At 38.7% G+C, this 12700-nt stretch overlaps 1 protein-coding gene across 3 annotated transcripts in view; it reads left to right on the forward strand.

The window, feature by feature from the left end:
* The window catches only part of Mier3 (MIER family member 3), a 31151-nt gene that overhangs the window by 484 nt on the left and 17967 nt on the right, over window positions 1-12700 (forward strand). For 2 of the 3 annotated variants that reach the window (XM_008840378.3, XM_017799954.2), the window contains exons 2-4: window positions 1010-1034; window positions 4817-4962; window positions 12053-12187. In XM_008840378.3, the coding sequence (XP_008838600.1) occupies window positions 1010-1034; window positions 4817-4962; window positions 12053-12187 (306 nt within the window). The other variant, XM_029567056.1, reaches the window with a different exon arrangement.

A 12700-nucleotide genomic window follows, 5' to 3' on the forward strand; every position in this document is an offset into this window, starting at 1 on the left:
GCCGGACTGCAGCGCGGGGAGCGGGCTGCGCCACTGCCCCGGCGGACGAGTGAGCTGGCCGGGGCGGGCCGCAAGCCGCACTTGGCCCGGGCGCCCAGGCGAGCAGGATGCTCGGCCGCCGGGCGCTGCGGGAGAAGAGCGGGACTCGCTGCCCCGCAGCCGAGGGGGTGCGGCGGCCCCGGGGCGCAGAAAAGGACCCGACTTCGACGCCCTCCCCGGCAGAGCGCCGAGAGAGCCTCTCTCGCCCCGGGGTCGGACGAGGGGAGCAGGGCGGGCCGGGCGAGCCGGGCCCTCTCCTCCTGGACGGGGAGCTGGGGGAGGGGGCGGCGCGACGGGAGCCCCGGGGCAGGAGCGAGCTGGGCCCCAGCCGAGCTGGCGGGCCGGGGACCGCCCGCCCACCCCGGGAGAAACCGGCTCGACCCGTACCCTGGGGGCTGCGGCTCCGGCCTCCAGAGTGTTGTGGGGGCTCTCCTTTGGCTTGGGGACGAGTGTCCGGTTCGAGCTGGCCCAGGCTTGGGGCAGTGGACGAACCCCAGAGTTGGGGCTCCCGCGCCCCAAAGAGCAGAATTGGTCTCTGAGGGCGAATCCCTTCCAGGAAAAGGTGTTGCGTTTCGATGAGTTGCTCCGCGGCGGGCGGAGAGCAAGGTGGGAGGTGGGGGACACCGGGATGCCAGGGACCTGGGACTGATGCTGCGAACTGACTAGCTGGGCTTGGGCTTCCCGGCTTTGTAACTTGCTGAGTTCCAAACGGTGGCTTGGAGTTGCCTGTTTGGACTCCGGCCTTCGTCCCGGGTCTGCGAGATTGTACAGTAGGGACTTGGAGAGGAAGGCGAGGCAGCCAAGAGGGGGCCCGAAAGGGGCTGGGAGCGAGTGGAGCGAAGCTATGTCTTTGCACTTTTTGGCAGCTGCTTTGGAGCGCTCGGCTCCGCCCCCTCTGCGCCCTGTTGCCTGCGCTGCCTCTTTTCTAGCTGCGTGATTGAACCTCACAGTTTTCTTTTCTCTCTTCTAGGCTTCTTTTGGAAGTTCGAGCCCAGGTTTGTTCTGTTTTCCTACCTCTTCGTTGGGTCCCTCAAGGGTAATCGCGGGCGCAAAGATCTCTTGCTAAAGGATTCGGCACACACAAATTCATTCTGCAAGTTTTTCATCATTGGATCTTAAGGGTTCCCATGTGCATTTGGTAATTAAGCTGTTAGAGGAAGGAAGGGTTATACTGTTATTTTACGTGCATGTTGAAAGAAAACAGCCTTGTTACAAAGCTGCTGACAAGTGCCTTTTTTAAAGTAATGCATCTTTAATTCTCACACATCTTGGGATTTTTTTCCCCCCTCGAAGTTAGAAACTGAATCCCAAATCATTTGCTTTCCACAAGTTTTAGCAGTTTAGGTTGTAATTTTCTTTTCTTCGAGAAATTGTTCTTTTAATTTGTCAGAACTTGGGGGCCACTTAGATTATTAATTATAACTCCCATCTTCCTTTTGTCTCTTAAGAAATGCCTGTATTGTATTTAAATTGAAAACTGAGTTAAAGTTACATAAGAAATTTTTAAGATATAGTAAGACTATCAGCAACAACCCTACATTTTCCAAGTTTTACCCAGAGAAGTGTTGATACATTATTTTTGAGCTGAGAGAACCTTAACTTACTAGTACAGAGATCAGAGCCCCCTTTCAGGATCTGATAAAAGGAGAGTTCTGGAATCTACACATAGGTGTAATTACACACAGTGTGGGGTTTGTGGGATCTTTACCCATCTGCCAAAATATAAAGATGCCTTCATTTTCTCCTCCTCCTAGCTTCCTTTTTCTCATTTCAAAGACTCCAGTAAAAGCACCTCTGAAGTAATCTACCTTCTTTTCAGTGGAGCAGACAAATTATTTTGCTGAGAACCACCAAGTTTGTAGCAGAGTGTGGATGAGTGTCCAAGTCTTTTTTTCTTTTCTGTATAGAGGACTTAACATGTGATAGGCATGTTCTCGGCCACTGAGCGACATTCCCAGCTCCTCCTAAGACTTATTTTACATGCATGTTGAAAGAAAACAGCCTTGTTACAAAACTGCTGACAGAAAAGTATCTTTTTTAAAGTAATGCATTACAAGCTGCTTTAGAGTGAACAAACCACTTTAGTTAACTTTCAGAGACTTACTTGGTTATCATTTAAGGTGTTATAATTGATCAGTATCATGTGAAAGGAATTTGTGATTATTTTTAAATAGCTGTCTTTATCTGAACATCAACTTTTTTTTTTCTATTTTGAGGCAAGTTAAGGGAACGAATATTTATGTTAACAGTGTGAGACATTAGAATGATAATGTCTTACATAATGATAATGTGTCATCATCTGCATTAAAAAAAAAGTTAAAAAGCCAAAAGGCAGTGTGGCTTTAACATCTAAGCAGATGGATGCTTGCAACTTGTTTCTAATGAATTAATCAATTTTTTAATTTTTAATTTTTTTAAAAATTATTTATTTAATAAACATATAATTAGAAGAAACATTTCATTACAACAGTATTGACACATTGAATAACAATTTCCTGAGCTAAGATGGATCTCTTTCAAAATTGGCTATAAAGTTTTAGGTTTACAGTTTAATTAATGTTTTACAGTATTGTACTCAGCATAAACCCTGTAAGACATAAAATTAAATGAGGTTTTAAACTTTAAAAAAGATATCCATTTCACTATTAAAATACACAGTTTCATACAGAAAAATTCATTTTCAATACAATTGACACTAAGATGCACATGTATTTCTAATCTCTATATATCTGATTATTACTAGTCTCAGTCAGTTACTTTCTGAGCTCCTTGGCATCTGAGCATGGATATAAAGTCATCAGGTAGAGAATTAGTGAACTTTTAAAGAGAATTTTAGAACTGTAAGGAATTGCTCATTTCAGTTAATCCCGTGTTAACTGTGAGCTAGACCCAAAAATTTTGAATGACTAGGCTCATATCAGGTCTCAGGAGTCAAGAATAAAGCTAGGAGTAGACCTCCAGGCCCTTCTGTTTCATCCCTGACATTTTGGCGTACAGTAGATGTTTCCAGGAGTTTCTCAAGAAAGAAAATGTGTAATGTGTAATGGTGGGTGTTCTGATTTTGAGCTAGTTAATACATATTCATCTTTTTCTTTGAAAGTAAGTTGAGCCACACCTACTTTAACAAAAATGAGCAAACTGTTTCTCAGCTTTAATGAAATAACGGCACAATGTAAACCTTGGGATGAATAAGTTTCATAGAAATTGAATTATTTGGGAGACTAATGATTAGAGTTGTCTGAACTCAGAAACATGGAATTGCAGCTGGAGTTTCTCCATCATGAAAAAAAAATTGACCTTGTTTACTGTTTTGATAATGATCTCACATGGTGCTTGAATGTTTGAAAATTTAAAATATTGAAATAGCTTGTCTAAAAATACATCAGATTTTTATGTTGAATATCCTTCCATCTACTTGTTCCTGTACCATCAGATTTTGATTCACTTTCTTTCCCAGCCCTGAGCATCACTGGCTTAATTGAATTAGATAATAGAGTAAAAACACCTGGAGAAAACACTGTTTCTCATAAATTCTATTTCATTCTCTTGGGACTGATTTATTTTTAGTAACCTGTTGATTTCATATTAAATGGTAATATAATTTTATAAATGAGTTTGAATTGACAATAGCAACATGAAATGGGGTATACCTTATAAAACCTTCAGATAGGATTTTCTGTATTGCCTTCACATAATCCCAAGCATTTTTAAAAATTTATTGAGAATTTCATACATGCATATAAGGTGTTTTGATCAAATCCACGCCCACTCCCTCCCCTCCAACATCTCCCGTATCTCCCCATCACTTTTTTCTGACAACTTTGTGTACTCTTTCTTTTCCCAAGCATTTTTTAGCAACCCAAAGTGAAACAGATTCACAGTTTAATGCCTCTCTGTTTGATTAGGGTAGGGGGGTTTGAAATACTCTTGATATATGAATATAGTGATTTAGTGCTTTTAAAAAGCTAAATTGTTATATAACTGCTTCACAGAAAGTTTTGTTTCCTATGAAACAAATTTTTATTGAGTTTTGTGTCTTTAGGGTTACAATTTATGTAAAATTAATACTTTGTTTTGAAATGTTAACTCTAGTATATTAGCCTTTCTTGGGAAGTCTCCCATTCATGGAAGTTTTTTTTGTTTGTTTGTTTTGTTTTTTTTGTTGTTTTTTTGTTTTTTTGTTTTTTGTCTTTTTGAGACAGGGGCTCCCTGTGGCCTCAGCTGGCCTGGAACTCACTCGCTGTGTAGACCAGGCTGGCCTTGAACTCACAGAGATCCACCTGCCTCTGCCTCTGGAATGCTGGGATTTAAAGGCATGTTCTGCCATGCCCCGAGGAGGAAGTTTAGTTCTTCTGACATTTTGCCATGTGTTTTTTTGTTCTTTTGATTGATTGTTGCCATACTGAGGATTGAACCTAGGGCCTTATGTATGCTAGGCAGTCTGCCACTTTGCTACATCCCCTGCATTGCTATATCAGTTTGCTGTTTTCTTAAGACCCAACATTTAAATCGCTTTGTTGCTATTTTAGGGTTTTTTTCTATGCTCTGAAGTCCTTGTAAAAGTGTTTCTAAATTACTCTGCCTTTTTCTTTTGCTGATTTAGATATCTTTTCAAGACCATATAGTCTTACTTTATAGCCCATAAAGTATATAGTAAATTCATTTAATAAAATATCACATAAATATCAAAAGGAACTGGCAGAAGAACACAAATTTTTATTTTCTTTTGTAAATAGCGTTGTGAATGTGTAAAGTAATTCAGTTTGTTTCTTTGCAGTTGGGTCTTTGTCTTCTGAAGATCATGATTTTGACCCCACTGCTGAGATGTTGGTCCATGACTATGATGATGAAAGAACCCTTGAAGAGGAGGAAATGATGGATGAGGGTAAAAACTTCAGTTCTGAAATTGAAGACTTAGAAAAGGTAAAGGATTTATTTTAGCATCCTACAACACAACCTTTTGGTAAAGAGACTTTGAAGTTCTAGTGTACATTATTTTGGAATCTACCTGAAATAAAAACATTTTATGCATCTAAAATGTCACTGATTTCCTTATTATTTTGAGAGTAGACTCATCAGTCCATTTTTGTTTTATTTTAATTTCTGTTAGCCTAATTTTAAGTTTATACTAGCACAGTGAATTAAGTATATACAGTTATTTTGCAGATGAGAAGACTGAATTATAAAGAACTGTAGGCTCTCAGCTCCGTCCTGAATCTTGTTTCTCCATCTTTCATTATGTCATACTGTTCTACTGAAGGTCATAACTTGAGTTTAACTTAATACTGTAGTAGATACAAGGAGAAACCTTTTTTCTTCAAATAACTTATATTGGGTAGAATACATTTTCAAATGTAAATTGGTAATATTCCATTCTTTACCCTCCAGTTGTCTTTTAAAAAGTTGGCTGGATTAAGTGTGGTTCATAACTTTTTAAGCCTGAAGTCAATATAAATTCAAATGAACTATATTTTAAACCTGCATTTATACTAGGACTGTAGCGAAAGACCTCCCTCGGTAGGGGTCACCTTGAAAAGCTGTAGGATTAGACTTATCTGTAAATTAGCCTCATTTGAAAATTTCTAATCAGCTCACAGTAACAAAAGCCTTCAAATAATGCTGAATACTATTAATCCTCTTGAGTTCTCACACCTTTTGTGTTGGGGATTTTTTTTAGAATACAAAGCGTGTTGTCTTCCTCACTACCTTTGGGAAGTAGGGGTGGGGTATTATATTTATTCCTTCTTGTTAACACACAGGGGAACAGAGTCAGAGTCTTCAAGGCCTAGGCTGTCAAACTTATTTCAGTAAATCTGATATTTTCTAAACACTGTCATTCATGTGGTTAATGAAGCCAACATGATTATAGTTAGATGTATTCACTTAAAAAGTATCTCCAGTACCTGTATTCCTAGCACTTGGGAGGCAGAGACCAGGAGGATCATGAATTTGAGGGCAGTCTGGATTACAAAAGAGAAAAAAAATATATCAAGAACAAATCAACAGGAGGGCATAGTTAGTAACTTAACAATACCTAGTTCCTTTTTCTTTTAATTTTTACATAAGTGCTGGTTAATTATATCTTTATGAGATCCATCACTGAATTTGTACATTAGAAAATTTATAGTTTTGTAGCCTCTAGTGTTCGGTATCTCTGTACTTAGACAGTTATGCTTCTTGGCAAAATACAATGATCTTTAGATGTATTCTAAAGACTTAAGAGCTGTGTCTCCACTCAGAAGACTAATTTTTCTCTCATTGTTCAGTGAACAAGAGGTGCTACCACTTCCTCAGATTTGTGGATCTTCTGTAGTAAAGTATAAGTGGCTAAATGTATTGTCTCTATTCTTTATTGATATTTAATGAAACATGAAAATGAAGAAAAGGAACAGATATAGAGAATAAGGATCATTGAACTTTTAGAAGAAATTTTGTATAATCTTTACTATTGAAATCATGATTTAGGTGTTGGTATATTTTAACAGTTTTAGGGATGGGCTGCTAATGTTCATTTAAAAAATGTTTTTGTGCTTACAATGAATAAATTTAGTTGTTGACCATATGACCTATATTTTAGTGCTTACAAAATTTGGGTTTATAATATGACATGGAAAATAAGAATAGACATATAAAATCAGTTTTATTTTAGTATCGCTTTGTTCAGTATAGATTGTATGATTAGATTTTAGTTATTATACATAGCAAAGCAAGGCTTTGTCATATCTTCATATATTTAGATTTTTTTTATATATAATTGTTTTCTGGGGTTTTAATTTAATAGTCCTAAATGTAAATCTAGAACTTTAAAAAAAGTTCTTACTGGGCTGGAGAGATGGCTCAGTGGTTAAGAACACTCACTGGTTGTTCTTGCAGAAGACCCATGTTTGAATCCCAGCATCCACGTGGCAGCTAACAACTGTCCATAACCCAGTCCCAGGGGATCTGACAGCCTCTTCTGACCTCCGTGAGCATTGCACGACATGGGTGCACTTACCTACATGCAGGCAATACACGCATACACATAAAATAAAAATAATAAAGAAAAAGTTCTTACTATTCCCACTTTTATTAAATTTCCCCTTAATGTATAAGTTTCCTTAAAAATTCAGAATAGTTTAAATAAGTGAGAAAGTTTTTTTTTAAAAATCACTTTTTCTACTAAACCTCAGTTTTTTGTTTTTTGGTTTTTTTTTTTTGTGGTCTTTTTGAGACAGTGTCTCCCTGTAACCCCAGCTGTCCTGGAACTCACTATGAAGACCAGACTGGCCTTGAACTCAGAGATCCACCTGCCTCTGCCTTGAGTGCTGGCATTAAAGGCGTGCACCACCACGCCTGGCACTTCAGGTGTTTTTTTAAAAAAGTATTTAAAAATTATATATGTACTTAATGTTTTGCTAGGTATCAGAAATATCACTTTAGATATTAAAATTGATCCGCATCACACACAGTCTCATTTGAGCAATGCATCAGGTGTATCACATGAATTTTATTATTCCCTTATTATTGATTGTAGAATATGCCATTGACTAAGAAATAGCATAGATGGACATGTGGTTGCTGATAGGGTGCATTCTAGTTTCTAACATGTGGTCATCAGATTAAAATTTTTCTTTATAGATAGGGAAATTGAAGTGTAAAGGGTTAAGGGATTGGCCAAGGTAATGGTCAGCATTAGTGTGTCTTCTGACTCTAAATCTATGCTCTGCTTTCCTACTATATGTCCTTCTACTTATGAAGCAGTTTATTTATAAGTATGGATGCATTCAACTGTGTTCTTAAAACTAAATAAGTTCAACAAAATGCTCAAGAAAAAGACAGAAAAACCCTTGTACCTGGGATGAAATGTTAGATCAAACTCGTAAGCTGAGCTACCCATTACAGATCCTTGGAGACCTTGAGGTTTAGTAATTCAACTTTGGGGAAAAAAATAAGTTTTTATGCTTCATTGCTAGGCTCTGATAGATAGTTCATTTGTGAAATGCTTCAGCAACTGGATTCATCTTCACCAGTATGGTGTATAAAGCTTTAGTACAGGTAATTTGTGTTGTGAACCCACCCCTCTGGAAGGCTGTACAGTGTTGTCATCTCTTGACTTAGTGATAAGATTTCCACTAAGATGATCACCACCTTCCTCAACAGAAGATCATGTTTGTGTCTTTATTAAAAAAGGTAGTTTTTATGAAGGACTACCAAGAACCACATGCTTCCTTCCTCCCCTAGTTTTTATATTATTTCCTGGAAGTATCTGTCTCAGCCCACACTAATCCCTAGACTCCATCCCTTTCCTTCAGTTTATTCTACTTTTTGGTTTGTTTTGAGATAGAGTCTTGCTGTATAGCTCAGGTTGGCCTCAAATTTGTGATCAGCCTCCCAAGTGCATGGATTATAGATATGCACCACCACACCCAGCTAGTCTTCTTTTTTTAAAACAACAACAACAAAAAATTCTGCATAGAACACTAATCTCATATTTCTCACATTTGGAAGAAATTATCTTTACCCTGTGCTGCTCTTGGTCACTTTCCTTTTTAGCCAAGTTTCATAGAGATGTGCTTCTCCCCTCCCTTTCAGCTCTTAGCTTGGCCTCTTCCTTTTCATTGTAAGGTCGCCAATAATTTCTAATTGCCAGAGAGTAAGAATTCTTGCTGTCTTTATCTCACTTGATTTCCCAAACCTTGGTGGTTCCCCTGCCCATGCTCCTTCCATCATACAGTCCTGCTTTCTACTAGGTCTATCCTACTCAATGTTCTCCTCCCTTACCTGGTGCTGTTCTTCCTTCTTAGTTTCGCCTTTTGTCTTTGTACTCTCTTTCCCTTGCTGGGGGATCTCACTCAATTCCATGCCAACTCTTACCTTAATCTCTTATTATCACCCTAGAGCCTGATTTGTTTTTGTGGTTCTGTCTCAGTGCTGCTGTAGTGATCTAGCTTCTCAAGCCAGAAGTCTTGCACTCTATTTAAAATCTTAAATCACTTTTATTTCATCTATTAAGTGAATCAAGAAACTGATTTTTCCCCCCCTTACATTTTACACAAAAAATTCTCTTCCTAAGTTCAGGTTCTCAGTCTTTTCCTTTACCTAGAACATTATTTCCAAAATGCAAAGCATGTTTAATATTTGTAGATGTACCCTGTTACCTGTAGGGTCATTTATCTGAAAGTTGTTGATAAAGCATAGATCTCCTCTCTTTTCTCTGCCCTCTAGGTGAGCTCAGTTCCTGTGGCTTTAAACATCATGTACATGCCAGATTTATGTTTTGCCCATTCTGATTCTTTGAACTCCAGGCTCTTGGCTAACTTGATTATAGTTCTCTCAATCTTAACTTTTATCCTCTGTAGATCTCTTCAATTTTATTCCTTCAGAAAACCTCTTCTTACTTTGGACTTTTCTGTCTCTCTGAAAGTTATCACCTCTTGTTCAAGTAAACAGTCTTAAGAGTTGTGCTTCCTCCTCCTTTCATTCCTATGTGATAGCCCACTTGATTCCACCTCAGACTATGTCTCATCTATTCATTTCTCTCCATGTCTATATCGCTATTCAATGCCAGCAAGAGGCTCCTTATGGTTTCCATACCTTTCCAGACCCACAACTTTCTGCATGCCGCTTTCTAATATTTTAAGAAGAAATAATGTAATAGTCCTCCTTAATTTTTTTTAATGTTTTATTTAGGGTGTGTGTGTGCATGTGGAGGTCAGAGGACAACGTGTAGGAAGAGTCGGCTCTCTCTTTGCACCCCGTGGGTCCTAGGGATTGAACTTAGGTTGTCTTGTTGGAAAGTGCCTTTACCTGTTGAGCCATCTTACCAGCCCTGTTTTTTGTTATTCTCAATGGCTTTTCATTGCCTTGGAAATAAAAGTCTAGGTTTCTTTCCTGGTCTGTGATCTGTTCCTGCCTCTCTTTCCATTCTTCTTTCGCTCTTCATTCTACTCACTGAGCTTCAGCTGCTCAGCTTAGTGGGAAACATCTGGTTTCATGGGCTTCTTTTCCTTTGACTGGAACACTCTTCACAGAATTGACCATGCCCCAGATTTTGAGACTTAGCTAAAGATCTTTTTGTCTTTTCCCTGCTACCCAATGGAAGTGGACCCCCAGTCTTTATCTTAGGGCTCTTTGTGTTTATGTGGTTGGTTGCTCTATATTTGTGTATTTTTGATTCCCATAATCCTTCAAGACTAAGCTACAGAAAGGCAAGGCCTGTGTTTCCTACCAGCGTCTGATGCAGTGGCCTTCTGACACACAGTCATAGTGGAACACACACCCTGAGATACAGCTTTTATCTGTCAACAGCCTCTTTTTATCGAGACTTAGCTCAGTGTTCATGTTCTGTGTGCGCCTACTCTGTATTACTTTTCCTGGGGTGTGGGTGCTCTTACACCAGTTCCAGACTCGGGCATCAGAGTCTTTGCATTGTATAGTAATTGTTAACTTGTCTGCTTCTCTCATTAGCACTGAATTCCTTTAGAGTGAGGATTTTTCTGGAATTTTTTTCTATCCCTGGCCAGTAACCTCAACAAAGTACCTAGAAGTCAGTAAATAACAAAAAGACAGACCATCAGGTTGAAAACTGTAGTCTTCCCAGCTCCAGAGGGAGAGGTATGGGAGAGTCTGCTGTGAAGTTTAGAGAAATGTTACTGACAGATGTTTGGCAAAAGCTGTAATGAACCTTTTACAGTACAAGCAAGATGAGCCAAAGGCAATGTTGCTGAAGAGGGACTAAGCTGGAAGCTAGTTATTCGGGGTTCTTTGGGCTGGGAAAAGAATATGTAGAGGTTTCTCCTTGGTGTAGGGGAACTTACCTTGATCATTCAATTCAATTTGGGCTAACCCTGTGCTCCCCACAAATTTTTGCACTGATTTAAATCCTAAGCTAAAGGGATATCACAGGTGATGTGATCATTATAGTCATTAGAAAAGTTTATGTGTCTTATAGCAAATGTATAAATTAGCATTCTATCATATGCTTTATTCTAAGTTCTGTTTACAGTCAGGCCCCGTGCCTAAGTTCCGTATCTGCAGAGGTAAAGGATAGGATTCTGGGGGACCCTCAGCTTATGGAATTCCCTGTAGGCCCAGATGGACAGCTAGCAGCTCTGTAGGTGTTGTGAGTGGCTGTCTTAGCTCATTTTGTGACCACTTAGGGACACACTTTGTAATAGCATGTCCATACTATGTTCTGTGTGATGGCTGTGCTTTGTCTCAGAGGGAAAAATAAGCCAATAATCAAGCTTTAGAAAGAAATCTCTTAATTGACATAGACACACATCTTAAAATATTTAACAAATTAATGAGCTCATGAGTTTGTGAATGCTAATTATAAGTTGTTCTATACATAATAGTAGTTAAAGTCAAATGTGTTTAAGAAGAACATGCTTGGATGGATTAGCTGGGAAACAATGACGGGGAGTCACTGTGAGGCATGACATAGGTAGTCACAATGCAGACAGCACTGGAGCCAAAGTGTATGATTTTATCAAGCAGTTCTGTCAGTGGGAGAACTTGGGGGATTGGGATTCAAATCCAGAACTAACCTTGTTTTCTTACCTGTAAGGAAAGAATCCAGTCTTCCATTAGATGGCTTTTGGGGAAAAACCTAATAGAAATTATTCAATGCAGTTGTAAGAATATAAAAGAGTAATTGCAGTTTGAATATTAGTCTATAAATATTGCTGGTGTTAGTCAATGTTCAGCCAAGGTTTCCATAGGGTCTTCAGTTAACATGAAGAATAAACCAAATGGTAAGTAGTTACTTAACTACAAGGAAACAAGCTACATATTACATGATGTTATTGATCAGTTGCTTGATTGGAACGATTTGTTTTTGTCAATACATTAATTGAGCACTAGGATTTCATACTGTTTTCTAACAATAGTATGAAATCAAAGTCTAAAACTTGACTTTGGTTGATTCTGCTCTATTAATAATGTGCTGTATAAACTAAAAGGCATCTCAATTAACCTGCATTTCAGTATTGTGACATCTACTGAGTTCATTTCTGTATCCTGACTTGAATAGGAAGGAAATATGCCTCTAGAAGATCTACTGGCATTCTATGGCTATGAATCTACAATTCCAACAGTTACAAATTCCAGTGCAAATAGCTCCCCAAGTGAACTTGCAGATGAACTACCAGATATGACATTAGATAAAGTAAGTACAAGCCTTTAGAAGAAAATTTCAGGATCCATTGTCAATGGCTAGTTTTATCAGAGTTTCTTTTGCTTAAAGCATTTTATAATTCTGAAATAAAAGGTTCATATTATTTTGGAGACTAATTGAACATTGTTTGGCTTTGATTATACTGCTTTAAGACTAATAATAACTTCTCTAGTAGTTTTCTGTTTACCTAAACAGTCTTTTGACTTAATTTCTTTTGTAAACACATGAATACATTAACAAATCTCAGAAGCCCACAAACCAAGTTGGCTTAGGCACAGGGTTCTGTTTTCTGGACTCTGAGAGTGATAGTGGCCGCAGCAGCCAAGGCCATAGGGGACCCTGTCTCTAACATGGGCTAGTTGTGTGAAGGCTTTCTTCCTGCTGAGCAGAATCTTGAAGCCTTGGCTCTGCCTGGGATCTCTGAGAGAGGCTTTCTTTGCCTTTCAGATCTTAGGCAGGGAGAGGAATCCACATCTTGGAACCTCTTAGTCCTAGTTTGTTTTC

Source organism: Nannospalax galili, unplaced genomic scaffold (genome assembly GCF_000622305.1).
Source record: "Nannospalax galili isolate Female #2095 unplaced genomic scaffold, S.galili_v1.0 scaffold339, whole genome shotgun sequence".
Classification (NCBI taxonomy): Eukaryota; Metazoa; Chordata; class Mammalia; order Rodentia; family Spalacidae; genus Nannospalax; species Nannospalax galili.